The sequence below is a fragment of the Ambystoma mexicanum genome, chromosome 4q (genome assembly GCF_040938575.1).
Source record: "Ambystoma mexicanum isolate Mex_15411 chromosome 4q, UKY_AmexF1_1, whole genome shotgun sequence".
Classification (NCBI taxonomy): domain Eukaryota; kingdom Metazoa; phylum Chordata; class Amphibia; order Caudata; family Ambystomatidae; genus Ambystoma; species Ambystoma mexicanum.
Window position 1 is genome coordinate 446,844,968 of NC_090928.1, and position 25,789 is coordinate 446,870,756.

The window sequence follows — 25,789 nt, forward strand, 5'->3', positions numbered from 1 at the left end:
CCCATGTTATGTAACCACCACTGAGGCGTTCTCAAGGCCCTGTCATTGCGAGGTTATTATAAAATGCATATTCCTGGAAGTTGATCTCATGCATTTCCCCATGTCTCTTGGAAAATGAGAATATGATGCTTCCTTATAAAGTTACTTCATACACTGTCCTTTAAATATTTTTGGAGACCCACTTGTTGCAAGAAATGATTGTTAACATTGCTTCCTTATTGTCCCCTGACATGCAAGTCTGGTGTGGCATAGGAGTAGACACAGCATTATTCAATCATTCTACACTTTCCAATCCCCATCTCCTGCAAAAGTATTAAAACATAAATTTCTACTTCGGGACATCATTTGAGCAATTATTACTTTCATTCGCAGTTGCCTGCTTTTCGTTCAAACGAGGTGCTTCTCTTAGTTCAATAAATCAGCCCCGAGGAGGGTAAGTTCTGAATCCAACAGCCAGCAAGCCCTGTACTAGGCTTTTGTCCTTTAATTCAACACTTAAATAATCACCCTCTAAATCTGCTGGCATAGAAAATTGTATACATCAGAAAATGTGTTCACAGATTGCCGATTACATCCTATGATGTGTGAACCAGTGGATGTATTCATTAACTAATGCACTATTTCCTTTATATGTCCCTTTGACTAACTCCGGACGGTTGCACATACATACAACGCTCCTACTCATTCTTCCATTGCTACAAATTACTGGACCCCTCCAATTTCTACCCCTCTGACAGGTATTGCCTTTAATGTTGTTTGATACTCTCCTCTTCTCCTCCTTAGTGGTCGCATTTTCTGATGGGGTTCTCGCACTACTTTACCTGCTCATCATCCGATTATAACCACTTCTGACTATCCACCTTACTTTGCGTTTTCACATTATTTCCCACCCCCTGCCAGCAATACACTTTAGCAGTACATTCTAGGTTGAGCCTTCCACAGTAATTGTCCCCCTACACGTGGCCACTCCTAAACTGGTCTGTAAGAAGTATGCTAGGTGAAAAGAAGGAGATGGACCAAATGGTGGCATTTCTAATCTGTTTCTTTATTCAAATGATAAGGAAAAAGCCTTTCTATACCTACCCTCCGAAGGACGACAAAGGGAAATCTAAGGCTACAACTTCGAAGCCGTGCTCAAAGCTGGCGTTGCATGCAGAAAGTTCTCGTCCCAACGAGAAGTCATTGAGATTGTCGACGAGTCTGGAGCCGAGTCCTTCTTTAGTTCCACCAAAGAAGCATAAAGCGTCGAAGACCTCAACGACTTTGTCGACTCTGAGTCAGATCTGTCGACGCCAAAGTCGAAGGAAATGCTGAGTAAACCAGTGCCATTTTCTAAGCCGTCTTCAACACTGTTCACGACTACTTTGACTATGTCAAAGCCTCTCAGTATATAGGACAAGGTTTACAGACCTGAGGGGGATTCCCATCCTTTTGGTTTGCGTTTTTGTACCCCCAATGTGCCAGAAGAGCTAATTTCTGATGAGTCAAAAATGAGAGACTTGTAGGACAATCTCCAGTCGGCTAGAGGATGATAGAACTGGTTAAAAACAGTCCGGTTCTGCAACACATCAAGCAGAGAGGTGTGAAGTGCCCGAGAACCCCCAGCCCAAAGATTGTGCAGATTGGTAAGGCAGAACCTGAGATACGATCGATTAATGAACTGGGCCTGTGGCAACCTCTGATGCCGGTGATGCCACATACGTCAGAGCTCCTCTGGCTAAGAGCAGCGAGGGATGAGCACCATGCATGGAAATCTGGTGGCTGAACACTGCAGGAACAACCCAGACGGAGCATCAGATTCGCACTGAGAGCAACGGCTTAACCAGTGACTCCGGGCAGAGGAGGATGAAGGATCTCCTAACCTGCTCGAACCACAGAAACAACACCCCAGTACGATACGAGCAACAGCAAAGATACATCGAAGGGCTCTACTAACCCCTTGATGCCGGGCACCGTGTGCAATCGGAAGCCATGACAGACGGCTCCTGATGGCAGGATAATGTGGCACACCGTGGTGAGAGAGCGATCCATTGTTCCAGCCTCCCGGTCCGCCCTTCTGGTGTGCGCAGAAACAGTGATGCCGGGAGGGCACAGTAATTGGGAAGCAGAGGGACGGCACGCTCCGCTCCAGAAGGCAGGCTCCCTGTCCCCAAGTCTTAACAAGACAGCAGATCCCTGCATCCTGCACCCAGCTGTGGCAATTCCTTCCAACTCTTTGATCATAAAGCCACCAATAAAACCCGTACTGGCCTGCGGGCCAGGCACGAGCAAGAGCTCTGGATGACAGGCACGCAAGTAAGCTGCGAAGGGTAGGCACCCAAGCAGGGGGAAGCATACCACGGTGGGGATGGATAGCGGAGGGGGGCCATGGGCGCGCACTCAATATCCTGAACACCCCAACTCTAGAGAACCATATCCAATGAGGGAGCGATACCGCTCCCACATGCAGGGATTACAATACTGCTGGCGGTAGCGGACGCCAAGGCACAAGCAAACACGCATAAGCCTGTGTGGACACAACTGTGCCACAGTACTATTAGTTACACTTTGAAGACAAGTCACCAGAGGAACCACTTGAACAGATACCGCAACCAATCCTGCGACAGGACAGAGGGTTAAGGGCAGACCCGTGGCACATAATAGGAGTGTCAGGATTAATCAGGTGAGTGCAAAGGCAGCGAATATGGCAAGGGAAATGTGCACAAAATCGCACAGTGAAATACCTTGAATCAAACTACGTGCACACAAGAATCAAGACTCATGTATACTAAACCCAGGAGTGCAGATTGAGTGAAACAATAATACAAATATATGAAAAGGGATGTGGGGTAAGCACTTAGAACCTCCTTATGACTGAAAGGAAAGTCGGCAAACTCCTTACCCACTTTGCTATTACAGATACTGACAGCGCTAAACCCACGTAGAGGGCAAGCAAGGACAGGATCTGTGAGCTGACACTCTTGATGATATTGAAATAAAGAACTTAAAAACAGTACTCACGAGGACTGGAAATACCACTAGAATGTCAGTGAGCCCACGAACCCTGTTGATCAAACAGGGACCCAGTAGGCTATAACAGCAATGGGTGGAGGATAACGAAATACATAAGACTCAAGACAAGGGGCAAGTAAGAATTGTGATTATAGAATAGTGAGGAAAACAAAGGCATTCACACAGGAGCTAGCTATAACAGTACACCCTACCTAATAATCAATGGAAATAAATGCAGAAGTGCAAGGGAAAACATAGAATGGATTCCAATAGAAAATAAGGAGCAGGAGCAGGGAAAACGATATTACAAAAGACAAACTTATCCCACCCCTCCAAGGAATAAAGGCAGGAAGCTAAATCTATAAAGGGAAAGACTAAGGCATCAACTTTTTCAGTAGCAAAGGACAGCATCAAGAAAAAGAGAACACAGGCAAATTGGGCTGCATCAAAGGGGAAAGCACTGAGAAAGGCTGCCTGCAGACAGAGGAAGACAGAAAGGGAAATCTAGGAAGCAGAAATCAATCAAGCACATAAATTAGAAATCCAGGGCAGAGGAACAAGAAACAGGAACTAGGAACCAGGCACAAAAACTAGGAACCAGGAACAAGGGACCAGTCACAACAGGAACACTGCAACAATGACCAGCGCTGGACTGAAGTAAGCTGAGGCTTTTAAAGCTCCTTAATGAGCACACCCCTCAGGTGTGCCGCCTGCTGCACCTGCAGCCACAGGTGTTGCCTATCCTCCACCCAACCTTGTCCTGCAAGGGAGGAGGTGAGGCAGAGAGCCAGGGATTCTGGGAAGCATAGTCATTAGATTAACGTAGCATGCTGGCTGCCAAAAACCTGGAATGGATCCGGAAGGGAAGTAACTTGGAAAATAAGGTTTTAGCGCTCCCAATTCATCACAGCACTGTAGCATAAGGTTCGGAGGGAAAGTCCAGTAGGGGATAAACCCCAAATCATGCCCCCAAGTGATGGGAACGGGAGCGAAGGGAGCGAGCCGTGACAAGGAGACCCTCAACACAACGAGACTGAGGGTGTGAGGAAAACTCCAGAGAAAGACGACGAGCGGTGCATCCCAAAACCGCGTTGACATATCAAGCTAGTCACCAACCACTATATAAAGAGCGCCTGAAAGACACCAGGGAGGCGCTTTTGGCCCTTCACGTACCACAGAAAGGGCGACAGATACACCTGAAGGACAATACAGAGACTTTGACAATTCCCCCGGCCAGCATGGATCTACAGGGGATTTTCACCTCGATGCAACAGGGATTTGCAGCCAAAAAAAACAAATTGGATGGCATCAATATTAATGTCACAATGATAAAAACTCAGTTAGAAAATGCCATACACAGAATCACAGAGGCTGAAACAAGGATCGGCACAGCCAAAGATGCAATAGAAGCGTTGCAAAACACAGTGAAAAGTATGGCTAAAGATCTGGGCACCGTCAAACTGAAATGCAAAGTTTTAGAGGCAAGATCACACAAGAACAACATGCGCATCATAGGGGTGCATGAGGACGCCCTGAAGGCACCCATGGAGCTAGCTGTTGAGGAACTACTTAAAGAACTGCTGGGTGACCCCGGCTGGTCCTCGATGTTCGTCGTCGAACGAGCGCACAGATCTCTAGCAGCAAGGCCCAAGCTGAGTGCCTTCCACCGCCCGATCATAGCGCAGCTGATGGACTATAGAGGCCGGGATATGGTTCTTAGGGCAGAAAGGGAGAAACAGAATCTGGAGATGGGGTCCAGCATCATCCAAATCTTCCTGGATTACACCTCGGCAGTTCAGCAGGAACAACGCACATTTATGGGAGTAAAGCAATTGCTGAGGGAGCGCAAGATACAATATGTAATGCTATATCCGGCCAGACGACGCATGCAATATAAGAACAAAACATACTTCTTCACATTTCCTGAGGAAGCTGCCTGTTTTGTTGAAGCTTACATTCCGCTAACTGCTCAGCAGTCACCAGAAGAAGGGGTGGACAGTGTGTAAGGTAACGACAATACCATTGAAACATTGAACTTGCTGAACAAGTTGACTATTACTGTAGAAATTAGGCTATTGATGGTATAGATAGATGTGCGGATCGAAGCTGTATTGCTTGGGGAACAAGGATAACCATCGGCAAATGAACAGCAAGATTCATTACGATGGGCTGTAGCAGCCTGCGGGACGTATTGGGCAAGTAGATATGTGAGACTGGGCGGCTAATGAGCAGTTACCATATAGCCACAACACCTACTGATACATTTTGCCTGTGATTGACCAATTACAGTTCCAGGGATTTGGGTTAAGAGCATAGTACTATGCATAGATGAGGGCGCCCAATGAAGACAAGACTGCCCTGCGGACTAAGCAGCTTAAAATGAGTGTTGGCAACGTTAGTTAGCAGTTTGAAAGGAATTCGGACAGACAAGGTTTAGACATTATGCACTGAACCCGGGCCGCCAAGGCAGCGGTCGTCCACAATGCAAGTGCATGGCTTAGTTGTGGAAGGGATGGGTGGGGTCAACGGGCAATGCATAGGCAAAGTTTGGGGAACTATGAGGGAGAGGTCGGGGGTTGATAAGGGTAGCTGAGTTGAAAAATAAAGTTTAAAAAAATAAAGCATCCCACTCCTGAAAGGTTGGGCAGCTACATCAGCCAGGCAATCGGCCTATCCCTCTATCCCCCCTGACAGGAATGACAAGAGGGTGGATGCGTGGGCATGTAAAGTTTTCACAGCAGGCAGTATGGCCTTAAAATTTACCAATGTGACTTGCACTCTTACCAGATTCACTTTCACCCTATGGGACTGTGTTGCCATGGTGGCTGATCACATCCCGGAAGGCGAAGAGACGACTTCCTGGTGAGCATTTAAGATGGTAAGAAGGCAATGGGTGACTGTCTCCAGTCAGGTTTGGATACTGCTGATAGCATCAGCAGATCCATGGCTGCTAGCATGGTACTACACAAATTTGCGTGGTTGAGAAAGTCGGGGTTTGCTCCGGACATGCAGGCTAGACTGCTCAACATGCCCTTTGATGGCTTGAAGTTGTTTGGCAGCAAAGCAGATGAGAGTTTGGAAAAGCTGCAGACCTCGAAGGCGGCAGCTAAATCCCTTAGCGCCGCCATTAAACAACCTCAACTACCCTATTCAGGCTCATCTTCCTGGAGGGTAGGTCATTTCATTCTATTCCTCAAATGGAAGAGGACAAGCCGGACAAAGGGGCCAAAGAAGATTCCCTTGTGGTGGACGAGAAAGGGGTGCTAGATCAGCACCAGCAGTGGCATACTCAGCCGCTGCTGCAGCCGTCTCTAAGCAGCTCTGAGGCCTTGATCCACAAGACCCCGGTGGGAGGCAAATTTCTCAGTATATGAACGAATGGCGGGGCATTACTTTACATGCATGGGCACTGGAAATGGTAGCCCAAGATTACTGCCTTCCTTTTCAAAAAAGGCCTCAAGATCGTCCACCGGGATACAATTCTGTCAGAATTCCGGATCCGCTCCTTGTGCGGAAATTTTAACCCTGCTAGAGAAAGGTGCAATAGAACATGTACCTGTAGCGGAGAGGAACAAAGGTTGGTATTCCCCTTTGTTTCTGATTCCCAAGAAGGACGGAGAATTGAGACCCATCTTAGACTTTTGGAAAATTGAATAAGTTCCTCAGGAAGGACAAGTTCAAGATGGTTACCCTTTCTCAGATCCTTCAGGCTCTCCAACTCCAAGACTGGCTGGTATCATTGGACCTTCAGGATACTTACTTTCATGTGTCAATCGATCTCAAAAATAGAAAGTACCTGAGGTTCGCAGTTGGCAGTTCTCATTATCAGTTTTGAGTTCTGCCATTCGGGCTAACCTCCGCCCCAACGGTTTTCACCAAGTTCATGGCGGTGGTGGCAGCGAGTCTCAGGAGAGGGGGGATTCACGTCTACCCCTACCTGGACGATTGGCTGATCAGGGCTTGTTCACCCGAGCAAGCCTGGGAACATCTCAGTATCATCTGCCACTCCCTTCACAGACTGGGCTTCTCCCTAAATTACAAGAAATCCCATATTATACCATTCCAAAGACTCCAATTTATTGGAGCAGTCCTGAATACTTCCTCTGGGTACACCTCGCCTCCTGAGGTGAGAGCTCAACACATTCTGCAGATGTTAACAAAATTCCAGAATGCCCAGTATCTTCCGCCTTCGATTTTCTGAGGTTGCTCGGTCTCATGGCATCCTGCATTTTCCTGGTGCCAGAGGCTCGCTTGAGAACGAGATCCCTTCAATGGTCTCTCAGGACACAGTGGTCCCAATTCTCAGGCAATATGTCGGACCAACTGCAAGTTACGAGCAGAGTTACTCAGGACCTTCTGTGGTGGGCTTGCAAAGACAATATTCTCAAGGGAGAATCTTTTTGGCAACCATGGCCGGAGAGAACGGTAGTGACGAACGCCATCCCACACCAGCGAACTGACAATCAGCGGCCATTGGTCTCCATCAACCTTTTGGAGCTGAGGGCAATCATACTATCGCTGAAGGCCTTTCCTCCCTCTGTACGGGGAAATAATGTCCTGATAATGACAGGCAACACAGTGGCCATGTACTACCTTAACAAGAGAGGAGGTGTAGGGTCATTACCACTGTGCTGAGAGGCAATGCAGCTCTGGTTCTGGACAATATCAGAAAGAATCTCTCTGATGGCAGTTCACCTAGCCAGAGAGCACAGTTTCCCACGAGTGGGAAGTAGCTCAGGAAGTCCCTCAAGAGATCTTCACCCTTTGGGGAACACCTCAAGTGGATCTGTTTGCGACCAGTGTCTACCAGAAGTGCAAACATTACTGCTCCAGGGAATTTCCCCCAAGAGGAGCTCTAGGAGATGAGTTTGTGGTGGACTGGGAATTTCCACTCCTGTATGCGTTTCCTCCAGTCGCCATCATTCCTCATGCGATCAGGAGGTTTAATAAGTTTGGGAAACCCATGATCCTAATTGTCCCAGATTGGGCCAGGAGGATGTGGTACCCGGACCTTCTGGATATGTCCATCTGCTCTCAAATACGTCTTCCACAAAGAGAGGATCTTTTCTTGCAAGAGGAAGGTTGAGGTCTCCATCCAGAGGTCAAGACATTCAGCCTCCACGCATGGTTTCTGAATGGCTGAGGTACAAGGATTGGCACCTCCCGGGTGACGTAATGGAGATTTTGCATTCGGCCAGAAGGTCAGCACCTAAATCTTTGTACCGTTGCCATTGGAATAAGTTCAACAACTGGTGCAAGGATAGGAATGTGGATCCATTCCAATGTGACACACCCATGGTGCTCTCTTTTCTATTACACTTAGCCAATCTGGAGATCCAGATTGGAACCATTAAGGGATACCTAGCAGCGCTTTCAATTTTCAAGCGCACCTCAGAAGAGGATTCTTATTTTAAGATCCCCTTGATTGTAAAATCCCATCCTTGTCACTTTTACACCTTTACTCTTCTAGACTATTAGTTTCTAGACTATTCTCCTGGCTCTTGTATGCATTTGATGAACCCAATCCTTGAATCAATAAGAACTAATAAAAAACACTATAACTCAGAAATTTGGCCTGTCATTGGTCAATCGTCCTACAAATGCCAAACTGCCAGCCAAAACAATGCTCTCTGGCTGTGTCTCTGTTGGTATGCCCAAACAAGAGGATGGAAATTCTTCATCATCATCACCACCATCACCATTCGTGTTCTGTGGGTGTTTCGGAAGAGAATCCAGTTTGTGGTCCCTGAAGGGCTTGGTCTAAAAGTGGAGCCAGCATTGCTGGAACTAGCAATGTTTGTGGCAAAGGCACCGGTATTGCTCTGTTGTAACAGAGGCAGAAAGAACCAAGCGGGAGGACTGTGGGAGTCCAATGCTGGAGCTAGGGGGCAAGAACTCCTTTAATAATCCTTTCAGAAAATGGACATGGTTCGGAACATCATTACCTGCATGACCTGCTCCAAGTACCGGTCCTCACTGGTCTGCGGGTTGGCCTGGGAATGCATGGTCAAGGTTGATGCAGGCTTCCAGATAACAGTGGTGGGTACTCACACAAGCTGCCAGTGTGAAGTAGATTATGGGTCTAAATATCTAAGTCAGGTTGGGGACGAGAGGGTAAGCTATACAACAGGGGACATTGCACAAGGACCATTCGACTCTGGGTGAAAAAGAGTCCCAGGGAACTGTCAGCGGTAGTAACAATGGTACATTCTCTAATCTATTCCCATCTTTACTGTGAGCCCGCCATTAACTGTGATGAGGCGGAGCCATAAAACAAAGCTTCTGTCGCCTGGATGTCTCCTTGAAATGGCTCCACAGTTCTGGTTCTGGTGGCAGTTGTTTGCCTCAGCGTGGTGCAGTTCACCATGAGCACCCAGGATGCTGGGATCTGGTGAAGGGTTCCCAGATGCTGAAACATCACCTTGAGCCTAGGACTGTTAAAAAGGCCCAGAATGACCCTTGGCATGTGCACTGGTGACAGCTCACAGAGTCTTGCAAATGAGCTGGTGGGAAAGTAGCTTACAGTTGTCGATTCTCTAGGATTCCTCCCTGCAGAACGAAAACTCATGGGAATGAGTCCCTGTGACAAGGTGCCTGGGAGAACAACAGTGCACTTACCTTGCCCGTAGACCGCTTCTTTGAAATGAGAGATGGGGCATCTAGAAAAAGCTCCTTCCTGCACTGAAATCTTCTTTTTATTGCCCTCTTCGAATGTGGGTTTAACTCAGCACAGAGGTCCCAACAGTGCCCGGGTCTCAGGCACTCCAAGCAGAGTGTGTGGGAGTCATAGGCCAGGAAGCGACCTTGCACAATGCAAAATGTATTAAGCTGGTCAGGTCTGATAGCAGCCAGACCAAAATGAGGCACTGGAGGCAAAGCGTACCGAAACAAGTAAAAGACAACAAACAAAATCAGAGAGCCTCTTGTGCTGCTGTACGATACAATCAGCATGAAAAAGAGGACTTCCACAAGTGGAGCATGGCCATGCCCTATCTACGTGCGTGCTAAAATTTACAGGGGAATGCATATTGTGTTACAAAAGGCTACAGGATAAGGATGTGGGAATAAGCATCTACAGTATTCAATGGGGTTTGAAGCAGCACCACAAGAATAGTAATTGATATCCTCTCCTGTCCCCTCCCAGGCCCTCTGCACCACACTGGCCTCTCAATTCATTTAAAAAACTCAGGACATCTGTCCTCCCTCTCCTCCCATCACCTCCCCCCTCTATTCCCTGCTCTTCCTCTGGCCCTTCTGCAGCCACCCCTCCTCCCTCCTTCTCTGCCTTTCCCCTTTTTTCTGCTGACGAGGTTTCGAGACAAGTCCGATCTATGAAAGTCTCGTCAAACCAGGTCCACCCCTGTTCCTCCAAAACTATCAAGGACCACATCAACTCCTTGGCTCCTGCCCTGCCAGACTTCTGCAATCACTCCTTCGCCTCTGGAGTCTTCCCATCCCCCCTCAAGCACTCCCTTGTGCACCCCCTTCTTAAGAAACCCTCTTCCGACCCCTCCTACCCAGCTATCGCCCAAACTTTACCCTCCCTTCCTGGGCAAGCTCGTGGAGAAACTGGCCATCTCCCAGCTTAATCTCCATGCTGAATCTCTCGGTAGTCTTCATGACCATCAGTCTGGCTTCAGAGCTGCCAGAAGCACGGAATCTGCTGTCCTTCCTCTCCAATCGACACTCCCAGGTCCAACTGGGTTCCTTCCTCTCTGACATCTTTTTCTCTACCTGTGGTGTCCCCCAGGGATCTAACCTCTCCCCCTGGTTGTTCAACCAGTATCTGGCACTTCTTGCTCACTGCATCGCTGCTCTCTGTCCCAACTTTCAGTGCTACGCGGATGATACCCAGCTCATTTTCAGGCTACCCTCGGCCTCCTCTTCCCCTTCCCTCATCTCTGACTATCTTTCTGCTAACCAGGAATGGTGTGCCGCCAACGACCTCTGCCTTAATGCCAGTAAGACTGAGATTCTACTCATCGGCACACCAACTCCCTCCTTCCCTGCAGCTCTCTGGCCGGCCTCCCTTAGCCCTCTTCCTGCTCCTACCTGCAAGGCAAAAAACCTCGGGGTCATCTTCGACTCCACACTCTCTTTCTCTCCTCACATTTCTGACGCCTCTAAGAAGTCTACCAGCTACAGCTCCTCAGAGGTATCCTTCCTTTCCTCTCCTTCCCCCAGAAGCTCATTGTCTCCAGAGCCCTGGTTCTCTTGAAGCTGGACTACTGTAACAGCCTCTATCTAAATCTTCCTGCCTCTACTCTCCGCTCTCTGCAACTCATCCAGAACAGGACTGCGAGACTTGTCCTTGGCCTCAAGCCCAGAGACCGTATCTCTCCAGGACTGAAATCACTACACTGGCTCCCAGTGGCTGCGAGGATCAAGTTCAAAACCCTCTGCATTGTCCACAAGGCCTTCTGGGGCCTGGGGCCAAAATACCTTCAACTCTCTCTTCCTAAATATCTTCCTTCTCGAGCTCTTCGCTCATCCACCTCCAACTACCTCAGGGTCAGCCGCTTCTCCAAGCAACGAGTTGGGGGTAGATCTCTCTCCGCAGCAGGGGCCTCCCTCTGGAACAGCCTTCCTGCCTCCCTGAAACTTGAGGAGAACCATCTCCGGTTCCGGAAGCACCTCAAAACCTTCCTCTTTGCCTCCGGTTTCTCTCCCTCTCTCCCCTGCTAAAATCACTGAACCTGCACTGAATCTGCAGCTAGGCCACTCACCGATCTCGGTCCTTGGCCCAGCCACTCTTCCCTGCACTGCCTACCTGCACTACGGGACTGTCTCTGTTTCCTACAGCCCCTTCTCCCGGCACTTACCTTGCAGTTGCCACCAGCTGGCCCTAATTTTTATCTTGTATTCTACTAACCATATACTGCACTTTCCCCTCTCCCCTTCCCCTTGCACTTGCACTTTTCCCTCTCCCCTTCCCCTTGCACTTGCACTTTTCCCATTCCCCTCTACCCTTGCACTTGCGCAATCTGAATGACACCTGGCCTAGTAGGATCGTTATCTGTCTCCCCTTGTTCCCCCCCCCGCCTCGACGCGCTTCGAAACACTTGTGTATAGGCGCGTTACAAATGCCATATCATATCATACCCTCTGATAAATGTTGTGAAAGTGTTCAAGTCAAACTTTTGATAGGGTGAAATCAGTTTGGAATAACTCCATGAATCCATCATCCTTAAGCCATTCCCAATTTCTGGGGTCCCAAGCAGATAAATCAATCTCTCTAGACAGATCTACTCTGCTCCACTGTCTCTTAATTGATTTTTTCAGGTTTGCTAAGACAGAGCAGACATTGAAAACCTGCTTTAATTAACATTTACAAAAGACATTTTGACATTTGGTGTAAATCGCCCGCTTACCCTTGGCGTTCTTCAGTACTCTCTTCACTGCTACCAGCTGTATATTTTTCACCATCAGAAGAAGATACCCTGGTTGAAGCTACACAGGGCCTGCCTAAAGAAAACAACACATTATTAAAGCACCAAAAAGCCATGAAAAAGGCAGAAGACATAGAAGGCCTAATGGCATTAATATAGACCTAGAATAAATGCCGGGCAATAGCAGGTTACCGGATTACTACATGGTCCGGTCCTGGGTTTTTAAACAACATTCTAGCATATCATGGGAGTTTTCTAAGTCCACTACAAGGCAAACATTTATAATAAAATTATCGGACTGTCACAAGGCAGAGGAATCAACAGAAGACTTGAAACCAAATGGGTAGGATACAAGTTACATTTATTGTCACGAAGGCAAGGGGTCGGAGTAAGGCCTAGCCAGGAGCAACTAGATGGGGTGTCTTAATACAATAATGTAGAACGTAAGGGAAAGAAGTGCAAAAGAAAAGAACCATAGCTTAAGCTAGAGCTGTGGTCCTGAGTCTAGGTGTCCAAGTCTAATGAACAGTTCATAGTCAGGGTTGTTTCAACTGGGTAGTTCAGACAAAGTCATTCACAGTTCCTGAAAGGGTTTAAATCCAGTAATGTTGTAATATTGTCCGTAGGAATCGATGGGTTCGGCTGCTGAAAATCAATTTACTCCCAGTCTGTCTGTGGTGAGTTTTCAGGCAGCAGTAATTGTTGTAAGGCGCTCGATGACAAGTGTGGCATGTGCAGGTTCAAGTGGTGCCAGTTCGTCTCCACCTGGGTCCAGGTATCTAGCCCCCAGCAAGGCTTGCTACTTGCTCTCTCTGCCAAGGGTCAGGGATAGGACCCCCAGTGGGCAGTATTGAAAGGTCCTCCGCCCACCTTGAAATAAAAGCTCTCAACCTTAGCTTCCTCCTCTATTCTTCACTACTGAACTACTCTTGCCTCTTCCTTCCTCGTGTTCTTTCTCAGCCTTACGCCAACCTTACCCTGCTGCTCATGCTCCTTCTCCACAGCTCTCACTATGTTTGTGTCTCTAGCCCTCTACTGCTTTACAACAGCCACCTTCAAGACACCCTCAGTGTTGGACTGCCAGGGTCTCTTTAGTTTTGACGGAAAACGAGCAAAGCCAACTTTGCCAAAGTAGCAGTGTGTATATCGGCTTAGTGTAAGGATATTGTGATGAATCCCGAGATGTCATCACTCCTACCCGAGGGGGAGCCCCTTCTCACGAGGCCAGGGAGGTGAGGCTGCTACCCGATAGTCCCCATGGGGGTGGTACTCAGCGGGAGGATGCACCCTATGGGAGAAGGGACGACTATAGTGTTTTCCGAATTCTGATTGGTCAACCCGCATTCAAAATAGAAGGAAAACAAGGAAGCAGAGATAAGCATTCCCTGGAGGAACCGGGGGAGTGGGGAATGCTCGAGCTGCCGGCTAACAGAAGGGGCGGCAGAACCGGGGCTTACCAGGTCTACAGATGTGCTCCCAATCTGTCCAACGTGGAAGGACCGTCCGGCCAGAGGGAACAGCAGCATTCCAGGCGGGCGAAGCCAAGGGACAGCATGGTCGAGAGACGCTGCGCTTGCGGTCAGGGACCAAATGCTGCAGAGCTGCCGCAGCACCCCGGAGAAGGGGAGAAGACCACGGAAACCTGAAACCAAAGTCAAAAGATCCTGAGACTGACCAAAACCTGCTGGGAAAGACCTCAAAGGTACAGGGGTGACCAGGGTGCTTGGTAGGAGCAGAAGTGAGCAGTAGGATACCCTAACCCAGCCAATCAAGGAGAGAAAGGAAACCCTTGGGAAGAAAGCTAATTCTTAGGTCCCAGCACTCCATTCCTGCACGACTAGATGATGAACCCTCCAAAACCCCTAGTGTTGCCGCCAAAAATCCATATTTAGCTCATTGCTGGGCAGGCCAACCTGAGGGGAAAGAAGAAGTGGATAAAATAACAAAAAACAGTTCTCTGCTAGTCGCCCTTGCAACCTTGAACTTTGTCAGAAGAACAATTGATCATTTGACCTACAAATGAAGCATACAGATCATGAATACATCTGACCCAACTGTGTGCTTGCTGTCTTTCTAACATTAACCCCAACCCAGAGAACTCCCTGGTACTTGTATACATTTGCTTATAGCTTAAAGGCTTCTCAAAGAACTTTGTTGCTTCTCTTTCATCCTGCTAGTCAACTACTACTCTTTTGGAGTAATGCTTCTGTACATTTATCATACCTTTTTTACACCACAAGATTAGGTCTCTTGTTTAGTTATTTTGCCTTTGCCTTTAAAGAACTATATAGATTTAGTCAGCTATATGTTTTACTTAGGTTCTGCACTCAGGAAGTCCTTTTCTTCTCACAGCAATCTTACACACATCTGCTTCACCAAAAATGAGTTAAGTTCTGCTTTTTTCGTCAGTTAACTAAACACTTATCTCTTCTTGTTGAAGTCTCTGGCTTCCTACTTAATTCTCTGCTCACTCATTTTCCTCTGGAAATGACAAGGATTTGTTGGTTCTTCTTCTGGAGCTCTAACTGCTGTAACTTGCTCTGGTTGAAAGCATGAAAGGCAGTTTAGAATATTTTGCAAGATACCAAATGACATCACAGGTACTAACCAGCCAATCAGCACTAATGATCACTATCTCCATCTTGAGCAGGGGTCACTTTAGGCTCCTACAAAGAAAATTTAAGGAAATTAACTTGCCAAGTTACACCAAACCCAAAAGCAGCTCCTGCGTCTCACTCCTGCATTAAGCACCCTAAACCATCTTCTTGCTAGAAAGCTATAAGGGACCCAACAGTACCCCCCAAAATGCCCCATCCCAGGGCCTGGTTTCTTGGGCCAAAGATGATGAAATCATCTAACCAACCTTGGGGCATGTACATCTTCAGCACCTTCCCAAGATCTCTCCTCAGGACCATACCCTTTCTAATCCACAACATACTACAATCTTCCACGCACCACTCTAGAATCTAAAATGGCCTGTATTTCATATTCATTCTCAGCAGTCTCTGAATACACCAGACCTGGCACCCCCTGCAAACTTGTATCCTTCATACATGGCTTTAAAAGATTTACATGGAAAGTGGGATGCACCTTTAAACCCTGCAGCAATATCAACCTAACAAACTGGAGGGATGACTTGCTTGATTTCAAATGGTCCGATATAACAGGGACTAAACTTGTTCTTCCCTTTCAGGGCGAGGTTTTTGGTAGACATCCACACCAACGCCCCCACCTGATGGTGCAAATCTGCATTTTGGGTCAACAAATTGCTTATAACTCATCTTACTTCTTTGCAAGGCTTGCACCGCCCTTCCTAGATTCCGCCCCATAGCTTAGATCAATCTTCCTACATCAGGAACTTCTACCTCTTCCAGGACCACCCCTTTCAAGAATCATGGATGAAACGTCTGATTTACAAAAAAATGGAGACATGGAAGTGAAATCCTTTGCCATGTTGTTGTGACAAAATTCCGCTAACCATAATAAAATAATATAATAATTCTTTGCATCTCTCACCAGACCCCAAATAACACTAAGTATTTCTAAAGCTCCTGGTTCACCTGCTCCATCTGCTCGTTAGCTTCCAGGTGATAACTTGTAGTTAAAATTATCTTGATCTTCAACTCCTTGCAGAAAGCTTTCCAAAACTTAGACAAATTGAGTTCCTCGTTTGGAATTGACCCGACTAGGCAACCCATGAAGTTTCACAACATTCTGCCAGAAGGCTTGTGCGAAGGAAGTAGCTGTAGCTGCACCCTTGACTGGAATGAAATGGCCATCGTTAGTCAAAACGTCCACCACTACCAATATGGTAATACATCCCTTGTTCAGGGTAAGATCAACAATATAATCCATGGAAACGGTGTGTCAGGGACGAGGAGGAATAGGCAAAGGAACTAGCAATTAAGCCGGTTTCTGAGGCCAATGCCAATACCACCACGATGATGTCCACATGAACTGACAGTGCAATGATGTATATCAGGGTCCATCAGACACATAAGCACAAGACTGCCTACAGGCAGTGCAGAGCATCATCACCTTGTCCACATGCATGATGCACCCCATTTGTGTTGCAATCCAAATGCCTCCATGCATCACCCACCCAAGAGTGAGGCAACCTGTATGTCACTCCCCCCAATGTGACTCATCTACCAATCCATATCAATGCAGCCAACACTATGCATGCTCAATGCCCATAGACCCATCACAAACCCTCTCCCTCCTTTGGTCCCCCAGAGGCACACAATCTGACAGCGCTGATGAGGACACCGGTGCCACACCACAGAAGAAGGCCAGGGCCGAGGAGGGACAACACCGCCCCTCCACTTCAAGGGGCATAGGCCAACCGGCAGGACATCAGAAGGCCAAGACCACTACACAGGCCAAAGCACCAATGTGCTCTACGTCCCTCACTATGGAGCCCACAACAGCCACCATCACCCAAGTGTCGGCGGCAGAAGGGACTGCATTGGCTGCAAGCAGCACAGTTGGCAAAACAGCTGCCACAGCAGCAATCTCTGATGACGAGGAAGGGGATGTGCTGCATGTTGCAACTCCCTCCACTGGCCTCCTGCATTCCCCACTCCCGTCCCCATGCAGCCTGCCCAACACAAGCATGCACGGCTGTCTCTGGCTAACTCATGGCCAGCAACAGGGGGGCACCTGGTGCTGGAAGAGGGGGATGCCAGTAGGCACATCCTTGCATAATGATGCCATGTGGTCCACTGGTGAACAGTACTGCACACCATGTGTTGGGGAGTTGAGGGGGGGGTGTTGAGGAGTTGAGGGGGCAGTGAGAGTGTGGGGGAGTTGAGGGAGGAGGGGGGAAGAGGGTGTGTTGGGGAGTTCAGGGGGGAGGGGGGAGTGGGTGTGTAGGGTGGAGGGCTTGTTCACTTAGTTATGCTTCTTCAATACACATTTTGGTTACTCATAATTCACATGTGTGGACATTGCTTATTGCGTATGTGTGCTTTATTGGTTAACAGTCTACAGTGTCCATGTCCCAGACACACCCAGTGCCCCGAGTGCCATCTCCATGTAACACCCCCCGTCCATGTGTGCTAGAAACATTGGTTGATCAGAGTCTGACGCATGGCACGTCCCTCCTGTGCATCGCTGCCTCCCTGAGGTGCTGCCCCATCCCCACCCTCCTCATCCTCTTCGTCAGGTGGTTGCAGTTCAGCGTCAGGGGGCAGGGGCACATTCCGTCTGATGCACATATTGTGTAGCATGACACATGCCATGACGATCTTTACCACCTTCTCATGGCGGTACAGGAGTGCCCCACCAGACCTGCTGAGGCAGCGAAACCGTGCCTTCAAGAGGCCAATTGTCTGCTCAATCACCACACGGGTTCGTGTATGGGCACGATTATAGCCCTCCTCGTGCCTATTCTGTGGGTTCCGGACTGGGGTAAGGAGCCACCTCTTCAAGGGATAGCCTGCATCACCTGCATGTGGGCAACAATGTATTTGTAAGTTATCACATCATATTTGACCTCATTAAGTGACACCATGGCATGCATTTATTTCTTAAATTCAACCCCATTTCCAAGCATGAATGGAGATACACGATGTGACTTCTATGTGTATATTCCTCTTATGGACTGGTTTGCATGCCATCAACTAGTGGGCGCAGGGGGGTCCAGTTCCTTGCGAGTGCTCATGCACTGTGTTAGTCCACGGCGGTTGATTCTGTGATCTGGCAGATGTCCAGTAATTTGTATGCTTTCATCCTAGCACCGTTGATGTCAGCCTCATGATGATCTCACTACGCGCAACCAATGGTGTCATGCAATTCAGTTGGGCCTCTGTGTCAGTGTAGTGGTGTATTGATGTATTTGACCCCCATGTCACTCCTTTATGCGCAGTAATGGGGGACTGTCCTTTCAGTTGATGGTGTTTGGTGCTGTGTATTGGCTATAGTCATTGCTTGTAGCTGCATTTTGTTGAGGGGGATGCGGTCTGATTTTGTACGGTGCACATGCAGATGGCTGTGGAATGGTTGTGACACTGCTTCATTTACATGGTAGGGCTGCTTACATCTTGCATTATGTGGTCAGGTGTCAGCTCCAGTCTGGGCTGCTTTGGGGTATGAGCATGCTCCATTCCCTCTGGCACTCACAGCCAGGTGAAGTATGCATCTCTCCCCCCCCATCTCAGCCAGGTGAAGTATGCATCTCCCCTCCCCCCATCTCAGCCAGGTGAAGTATGCACCTCTCCCCCCCCATCTCAGCCAGGTGAAGTATGCATCTCTCCCCCCCATCTCAGCCAGGTGAAGTATGCATCTCTCCCCCCCATCTCAGCCAGGTGAAGTATGCATCTCCCCCTCCCCCCATCTCAGCCAGGTGAAGTATGCATCTCCCCCCCCCCATCTCAGCCAGGTGAAGTATGCATCTCCCCCCCCCCCATCTCAGCCAGGTGAAGTATGCATCTATACCTCAATCACCTACCCACATTACATTTCCATGGGCATAACATGCGACTCACCGAGAAGCCAGGATCTCTGCCCTGCATGTCGCTCCATGTAGCGTGGAGTTCCGCAGGACCATTGAATCATGGGTTGATCCAGGGAATCGGGCACAACAATGTGTGATGATCCTGTTTGAGTCACATACCATTTGCACGTTGATTGAGTGGTATAGCTTACGGTTGCGATACGCTACCTCCATGGCATGTGGGACCACCAATTCCACATGGGTGGAGTCGATGGTGCCAATGCAACCAGCTATGCCGGCCAGTGAATGGAAACCTACTTTGGTGTTTGAGATCTCCTGGGCAGAACGTGGTAAGGCAATGTGGTCGTCTGTGTGCTTGAGGAGGGCATCAAGCACTTGGTTCAGCGTACGTGAGAATAATGGTTGTGAAATGCCATGCAAGTGCCCCACTGTGTGCTGGTTGGTGCCTGTGGCCAGGAAGTGGAGCACAGACACTACCTTCAAAAGGGGTGGGATGGCGGTGCGTGTTTCAATCAGGCTGACAATGTCGTCATGTATCATGTCCACAATGGTGGTGATGGTGTCCCGGTCCAGACGGTACAGGGTGTGGATCTGCTCAGCGGTTAGGTTGAATGGACTGCCTCTGATGCGTGGGATTGGGGGATGCCTGCGTGGTGCCACTGGCTGTGCTGGTGGGGCATGCTGGTCCTGCCTTGCCCTCCTTCTCCTCCTGCGTCTCCTCTGTGCTGCCTGTTGTTGTTGTAGTAGCACTTCCACTGCAATCAGGTCCTCCAGCCCCAGCATTGCTAGTAGTATTGGAATCATTGTGGAGTGTGACTGGGTGTGGGAAGGGGTGGGCTGTGCTCCTTTTGTGCTTGCCCAGTCTGTATTGCCTCCACCTGTGCTGATTGTGTGCACCTGTGGCAGTTGGGAACATGCACATGGCCGTTTATGGGTGGTCCGCGAAGGCGGTATTTGCACCATGGCAGCAAGGTACTTTACGGCCTTCACTAGGGCGATAATTGCATGTCTGCGCGACTCGTAATGTTCCCCACTTTGGGCCATGCCGGTATTTGCGGCATGGGTGGTCACGTGCCCGCGCCCTTGGCGCTTTTAGCGGAACCGTTAATTACGGTACCGCTAATAGCGCTTTATCAGGTCATAATCAGGCCGGAGCGGTAAGCAATGCCGGTAATCCTTTACCGGCATCGTTTTTCACTTACCGCCAGGGTCGTAATGAGGGCCAAGGTTTCCATTCTTCAAATGCAGTCATAATTGCCAGAAGTTCTCTATCGGAAATGGTGCAGTTCTTTTCTGCTGAGGAAAACCTTATAGAGAAGAACGCTACCGGATGAAGCTGTCCCATCTCCTGATGTCTTTGAGACAGCACCACGCCCATGGCAAAGTCTGAAGAGTCCGCCTCTACAAAAAAGGGCCGATCTACAGCAGGATGGAGCAAAATTGGCCCTGTGATGAACTTCTCCTTAAGGAAACAGAAGGCTTCTTCTGCCATGTTATTCCACTCGAACATCACTCTCTGTCAGAACTTGTAACCTTAGTTCCCCTCCTCCTCCCCACTTGAATCACCGGCAGAGTCTTCTTGGGGTCCGTCTTCTTCTTCCTTCGTGTCCTTCTGGTATCTTTACTCTTCTTTTGATGCAAATGCGGGCGTGACTCCCCGGAGGCCACCGTGACCGGATAGGAACCAAATCCCAGAAGCCTCCCAGGAGTCAACCCACTATTCCAGGGAAAAAGCTGTAAGCAGAAAAAACCCTGTGTGAATGGTCTTCTTCAGGTTGTATAGAAGAGTAGAAGCGAATCCGGCTTTCTCTTCAGTGTAGTATGCACTCTGGTATCGAATGTCCATACAGTAGTTCTCTCACAAATGCAAGGGTAAGATGGTAGGGACCGCAAGAGTACATAGAGAGAACAGAGAGATCTTGTCCAAAAGGCAGTTCCAAGTAGCAGGTGGTGCCGAAGAAAATGAAGGTGCGCTACTGCAGATGTGAAGGATTTGTAGATAAGGCACACCAGGAGCACAGGATAATGGCCGGATGGTCAAAGAACGCCAAGGACGGCGAACCGACAACCCGGTAAGTAACAGCCTAGAAGGGATTGAATGCCACTGGAGAAAAAAGTCCAGGCGGAAGAAAACAGAGCAAGTAAAAAGTAGGAACAGTATGAAATAAAATGAAAATGAAAGGCAAGGCGAAAGTAAACAAGAGATGTAGAACGAAGGATAGATACAGAGACTGAGGAGTTAAAGAGCTTACCTCAAAGTGTGATTAACAAGGATCCAACCGTTATAAGGAAAGCTACCCGAAAAAGGTACGTAAGCCGCAGTGTAAAGAAAGTCAAAGAAGAGATGAATAATAAACTGGAAACAATAATAGGTAGCGAGAGTTCAGAAAAACAGCGCTGGGAAGATACGAAAGTACTTTGATACAACGCATCGGAGCACTGGTGTGTTGCGCGTAAATACGTGCTGGTGGCCATCTTGGATGAGGCATAGACCGCCACACAAACCTTCCAGTAACCAGGTTAGGTGTACTTCCATCGGTTCCAGACCTTCCAAGGTCGATGCATTACACTCTTCTTCAGCAGCCTGGTAATGGGCACCACCAGCCGTGAATAATCACAAATGAATCGACAGTAAAGGTTTGCAAACCCAATGAAACTTTGAATGTCCTTCACATTAGTTGGCTTCTGACACTCTTTCACCACCTTGATCTTACTCGTATCCATCTCCAAATTCTCAGGCGAGATGACAAATCGCAAGAATTCTCTCAACTTAGTTATTACCTTCCAGACATTGTCTTCATGTCAAGACTGTAATGTCGCCAGGGCATTGCAGAGTCCAAAAGGTATTACTAAATACTCAAATAATCAAAATCGTGTCCTAAATGAGGTCTTTCACTCGTCCCCCACTCTAATCCCTACAAGATGTTATGCCCCCCTAAGATCAAGCTTCGTGAATACCTTGGCACCCTGAATCCTGTGTAACATCGCTGATATCAATGTAAGAGGATATTGATTCTTGACTGTGATCTTGTTTAAGGCTCGGTAATCATTGCAAGTCCTCAAGGTTTTATCCTCCTTTGGCACAAAGAATAAAGGGGACGCAGCGGGGGACTGCGAGTGACAAATTAAACCTTTGGCCAAGTTCTCTTCAAGATATTCTTTAAGATGCTTGTTTTCTCTATCAGTTTAGGCATACATTCTGCCGCAAGCAATTGGTACCCCATCCTCCAAGTGTATCTTGCAGTCGTAAGGATGATGCAGAGGAAGTTCACTAGCCTCCTGTTCACTGAAAACATCCTCAAATCCACTAATATTCAGGCAAAACTCCTGCTATTGCTCCCACTACATGCTCTACCACAGCCACACCTGCTAAACACACTCCCAACACCTCCTTTGCATCTTGTTGAGTATTCTCAAACCCCTCCACACAACATTATTCTCTGCAAAATTCTGATTTAAACTCTACTGTTCTTTTTCCCCAATCAATCAACGGATTATGCAAGGTCAACCATGGCATACCCAAAATTATTTGTAGTTGTAGTGCATATATTAGTTCAAAGAATATCTCTTCCCTATGCCCCTCAGCTATCGTCATTCCCAACAGACAAGTTGTATGTGTGACTGGCACAAACGATAGTTGCGTGCCATCCACAGCTCTAACTTGTTCTGGAACTTCCTTGCTGACAACTGAAACCCCTAGTCTACTGGATAAATTCCTATCCGTGAAGTTCCCAGTTGCCCCTGAACCTATCACACAAGGACCACCACACCCCAGCTTCCCTACCCAATATAAGGATACAATGGCCCTCATTACAAGTTAGTCACTCCAGATATGACGGTGCTGGTAAAACCGTACTGGCACCGGTTTCCGGATCGGCTAACTACAAGTTATGTGGCCGCGTGGCGTTACACCCACCAGGCCTGACTTGGCGGGCGTAACGCCACCGGCCACAGATGGACGCGGAAACACTGGCACCATTACCACACGGTGCCAGTGTTTCCATTCCCCATTCCTGTGGAGTCGGTAAGTACCCACTGGTCCATCGGCAGCCTGTAAGTTTTACCGACACGGCTACCACCGGACTCGTAATGAGGGCCTTTGAGTGTTATATGCGGCACCACAGTCTAAGTGGTGTTTGCAACCAGCTGGCCTCTTCCGGGAAACGCATGGAATCGTCTTGGAGCATGCAGGCACCCGCCTACAAAATGATTACTAAAATGATTACTATCTCCACAGTATAAGCAGAAATTCTCGTTAGACCTCCCCTCCTTCTCTTCTTTAGTGAGTGGCGGCCTAGTCTGACATTCTCTCACAGGACTCTTAACCTCTCTAACAACTAGATCGCCCTTGGGTAGTTCACTTTTAACCCAAGTCCTACTCTCAGGAACATTCCTTCTTCTCTACGAACATTTTTCTAATAATCTGGCATCTAACTGCATAACCAAGGTGTTAGGCAGAAACCTGTGCATTTCCCTTAGGGACCACTGCAAAAGATTTAGGACTACAGGTGATTGGCAGTAAACCCACTTGGTAGCAGTCTGTACCACACAGATTCACTTGGTAGCTGTGGCTGAGCAGTCAGACTTCTCTCAAGAAGAGTTAGGCAGTATGTAGAGTATACACAATAGGTACAGAGAAACAGTAGCACAAGCAAACACTGATCAGAGCTTTGGTGTAGAAGTATATAATTATTTATTTAAAGACACTTGTAAATTAGACTAGCACAAAAGAGGTAAGTAAATTCAGCACACAGTCACTATTATATATGTATAACCCTAATTACTTATTAGACAAGCCTTAGTGAGAAACACCACTTATTTTCAGACAGAGGTGAGCGCTTAACAGAAGATGGCACTCTAATAAGTTATAAAAAAAAAGGGAGGGAAAAAGGCAGAGTTATGGAAGCACACAAGTTTCAATACTTTTACAAGCACCACAGTAAGGCAGGATAGGCAGAGTTCTACTGGAGAGCAAGGAAGTCAATTGCAAGGCCCAGCTCTTGGAGAGAGCAAGCAGAAGGGGTCCAGGTTCACACAGTGGGGTTATGCCCAAAGAGTCGTGCAGATAGTTCACACAAAAAGGATGAAATAAAAGTCAGGAAAAGTTAGCTAGGTTGTCCCAGGCCAGCCCAGGTTAGAAAGTCGAGGCTTTACTGTCACCCCGAACGATCTGTCGCAAGGGAAGCCAGGCGGGACACAGTACCTTACGTCTGAAGGAAGCTCCAGCAGGGGCAGTTGTTCCTGGCAGCGGGTGCAAGTCGGTGTTTCGTCCAGAGGAAGAGGAGGTCTCGCCGTGGAGGAAAGATGAAGGTTGTTGCACTGCCAGGGAAGAAACCAGCCGCAGAGTTCTTCGGTTAAAAGGTACTACCCTTCTCTTTGCGGTAGTGGTGAACCGTGGTATTCCGGTTGCCGGGGTGCTTGGCACGGGCAAGGTGGCCACGAGATGCTCCAGGAAGGTGAAAAGAAGGCAAAACTGGTTATCCCCACCAGTCAAAGGAAGAAGTCCCTTTGGACTGGAGATCTCCTCTGTCGTCGGGAAAAGTGGTGAGACGGTTCAGCATGGCTCCACCAGTGGTGTCGTCGTTGCAGGTCGGCTCAGCTTCTCCCTCCTCGGATTCTTAGGTCCTGTGGCGACTTCTGAAGTTCCAGTCCCCAAAGCCCTGCTTTTATGCAGCACACCCCCATTCACTCAGCCTAGCTGTCAATCAAACATGCTAAGTGGTGTGGGCCAATCACACAAGAGTGCGACTTGAGTTACCAAGGTAACTCAGTCCAGGGTGCCTAAACCCCCTCGCACACCCCCTGTGGTACCCAGACAGAGTGGCACCACTTCTGGAGGCTCCTGTGGAGAAGCCCGCCAAAAAGTGGAACAAAGGGCTCGACTTGGGTTGGAGTCACAGAAGAGAACACAAACGCCATTTTAGAATCGAGTTCTGGCAAAAAATACCAACCAGTGAATTAATATTAAATAAATAAACTGACGGTATGTTCGAGGCTATAAGAATTAAATAATTAAAGTTGGTAGCCTCAAACAATGGGAAAATCCCATAGAGGTATATTCATGGTTGAATATAAAAAGTAGTATCCACTGCCACCAGCCAAAACCCGATCAGGGGGGGCGAAGACGTGCCCCCTCGAACAACAGACCCCGGGGCAATCGAATTGCCCCGACCAGTATGTCCACAATATGATGGTTTGTACTGGTTTCTGTTCATAATTTGGGACTAGTAAAGCCAATGGTGACTTTACATGCCCTGGGAGACAGTAGTCAGTCCCAGGGTATGGAGTCTATGTTGGGGGGTCGCTACGACACCCCTGGGTTACGGCACAGAGGGTGCTGTGTAACCCACATCAAAAACACATGAGACCCTATGGAGTAAAAGACCCCATAGTCCATAAAACACATGGAAAGACAAAGGAACACATCAAATAATGTCTAAGAGTGGGAGTAAGAGAGTCTCACTCTTAGCAGGAGAAAAAAATAAACCCCAAAAATCCAGCAAAGCTGCTGGGGGACTCACTAGGTTTGGGAAATTAGCCTTTACAGAGAATTCTGTAATTGGGTCCTAACTGGAAGTTGGTCTCTTCACTATTGCTGGCAGACCATCTTTCAATTCCTCAGGTAAACCCCACAGAAGAGAGGACCTTTTTTCCTCAGGCCAACCACTCTCTAGAACCAAGGCCCTGAAGTAGAAGAGAGGACCTTTTTTCCTCAGGCCAACCACTCTCTAGAACCAAGGCCCTGAAGTAAGTTATATAAGTTATTAACTCTGTGCTTCCCTGTCTCCATTCCAGCAATTCTCCATCCACACTCAGAGATAGGGTAAGTCTGTCAAACATTTTGCCAAACTCTGCCTTAAACAGGGCCCAATCGTGAAACTCCAAAGCCCCCCCCTTTCAACTAAAGGAAATGACCAAGCTGCTGCTTCTCCAGTTAAGTAAGAAATCATAA

At 48.2% G+C, this 25,789-nt stretch overlaps 1 protein-coding gene across 4 annotated transcripts in view; it reads right to left on the reverse strand.

Annotated features, from left to right (window-relative positions):
* SANBR (SANT and BTB domain regulator of CSR) overlaps nucleotides 1–25,789 on the reverse strand; it is a 1,021,507-nt gene that overhangs the window by 828,245 nt on the left and 167,473 nt on the right. For all 4 annotated transcript variants that reach the window (XM_069608017.1, XM_069608018.1, XM_069608020.1 and 1 more), the window contains one exon: nucleotides 12,363–12,456. In XM_069608017.1, the coding sequence (XP_069464118.1) occupies nucleotides 12,363–12,456 (94 nt within the window). The remainder of the gene's footprint in view (nucleotides 1–12,362; nucleotides 12,457–25,789) is intronic.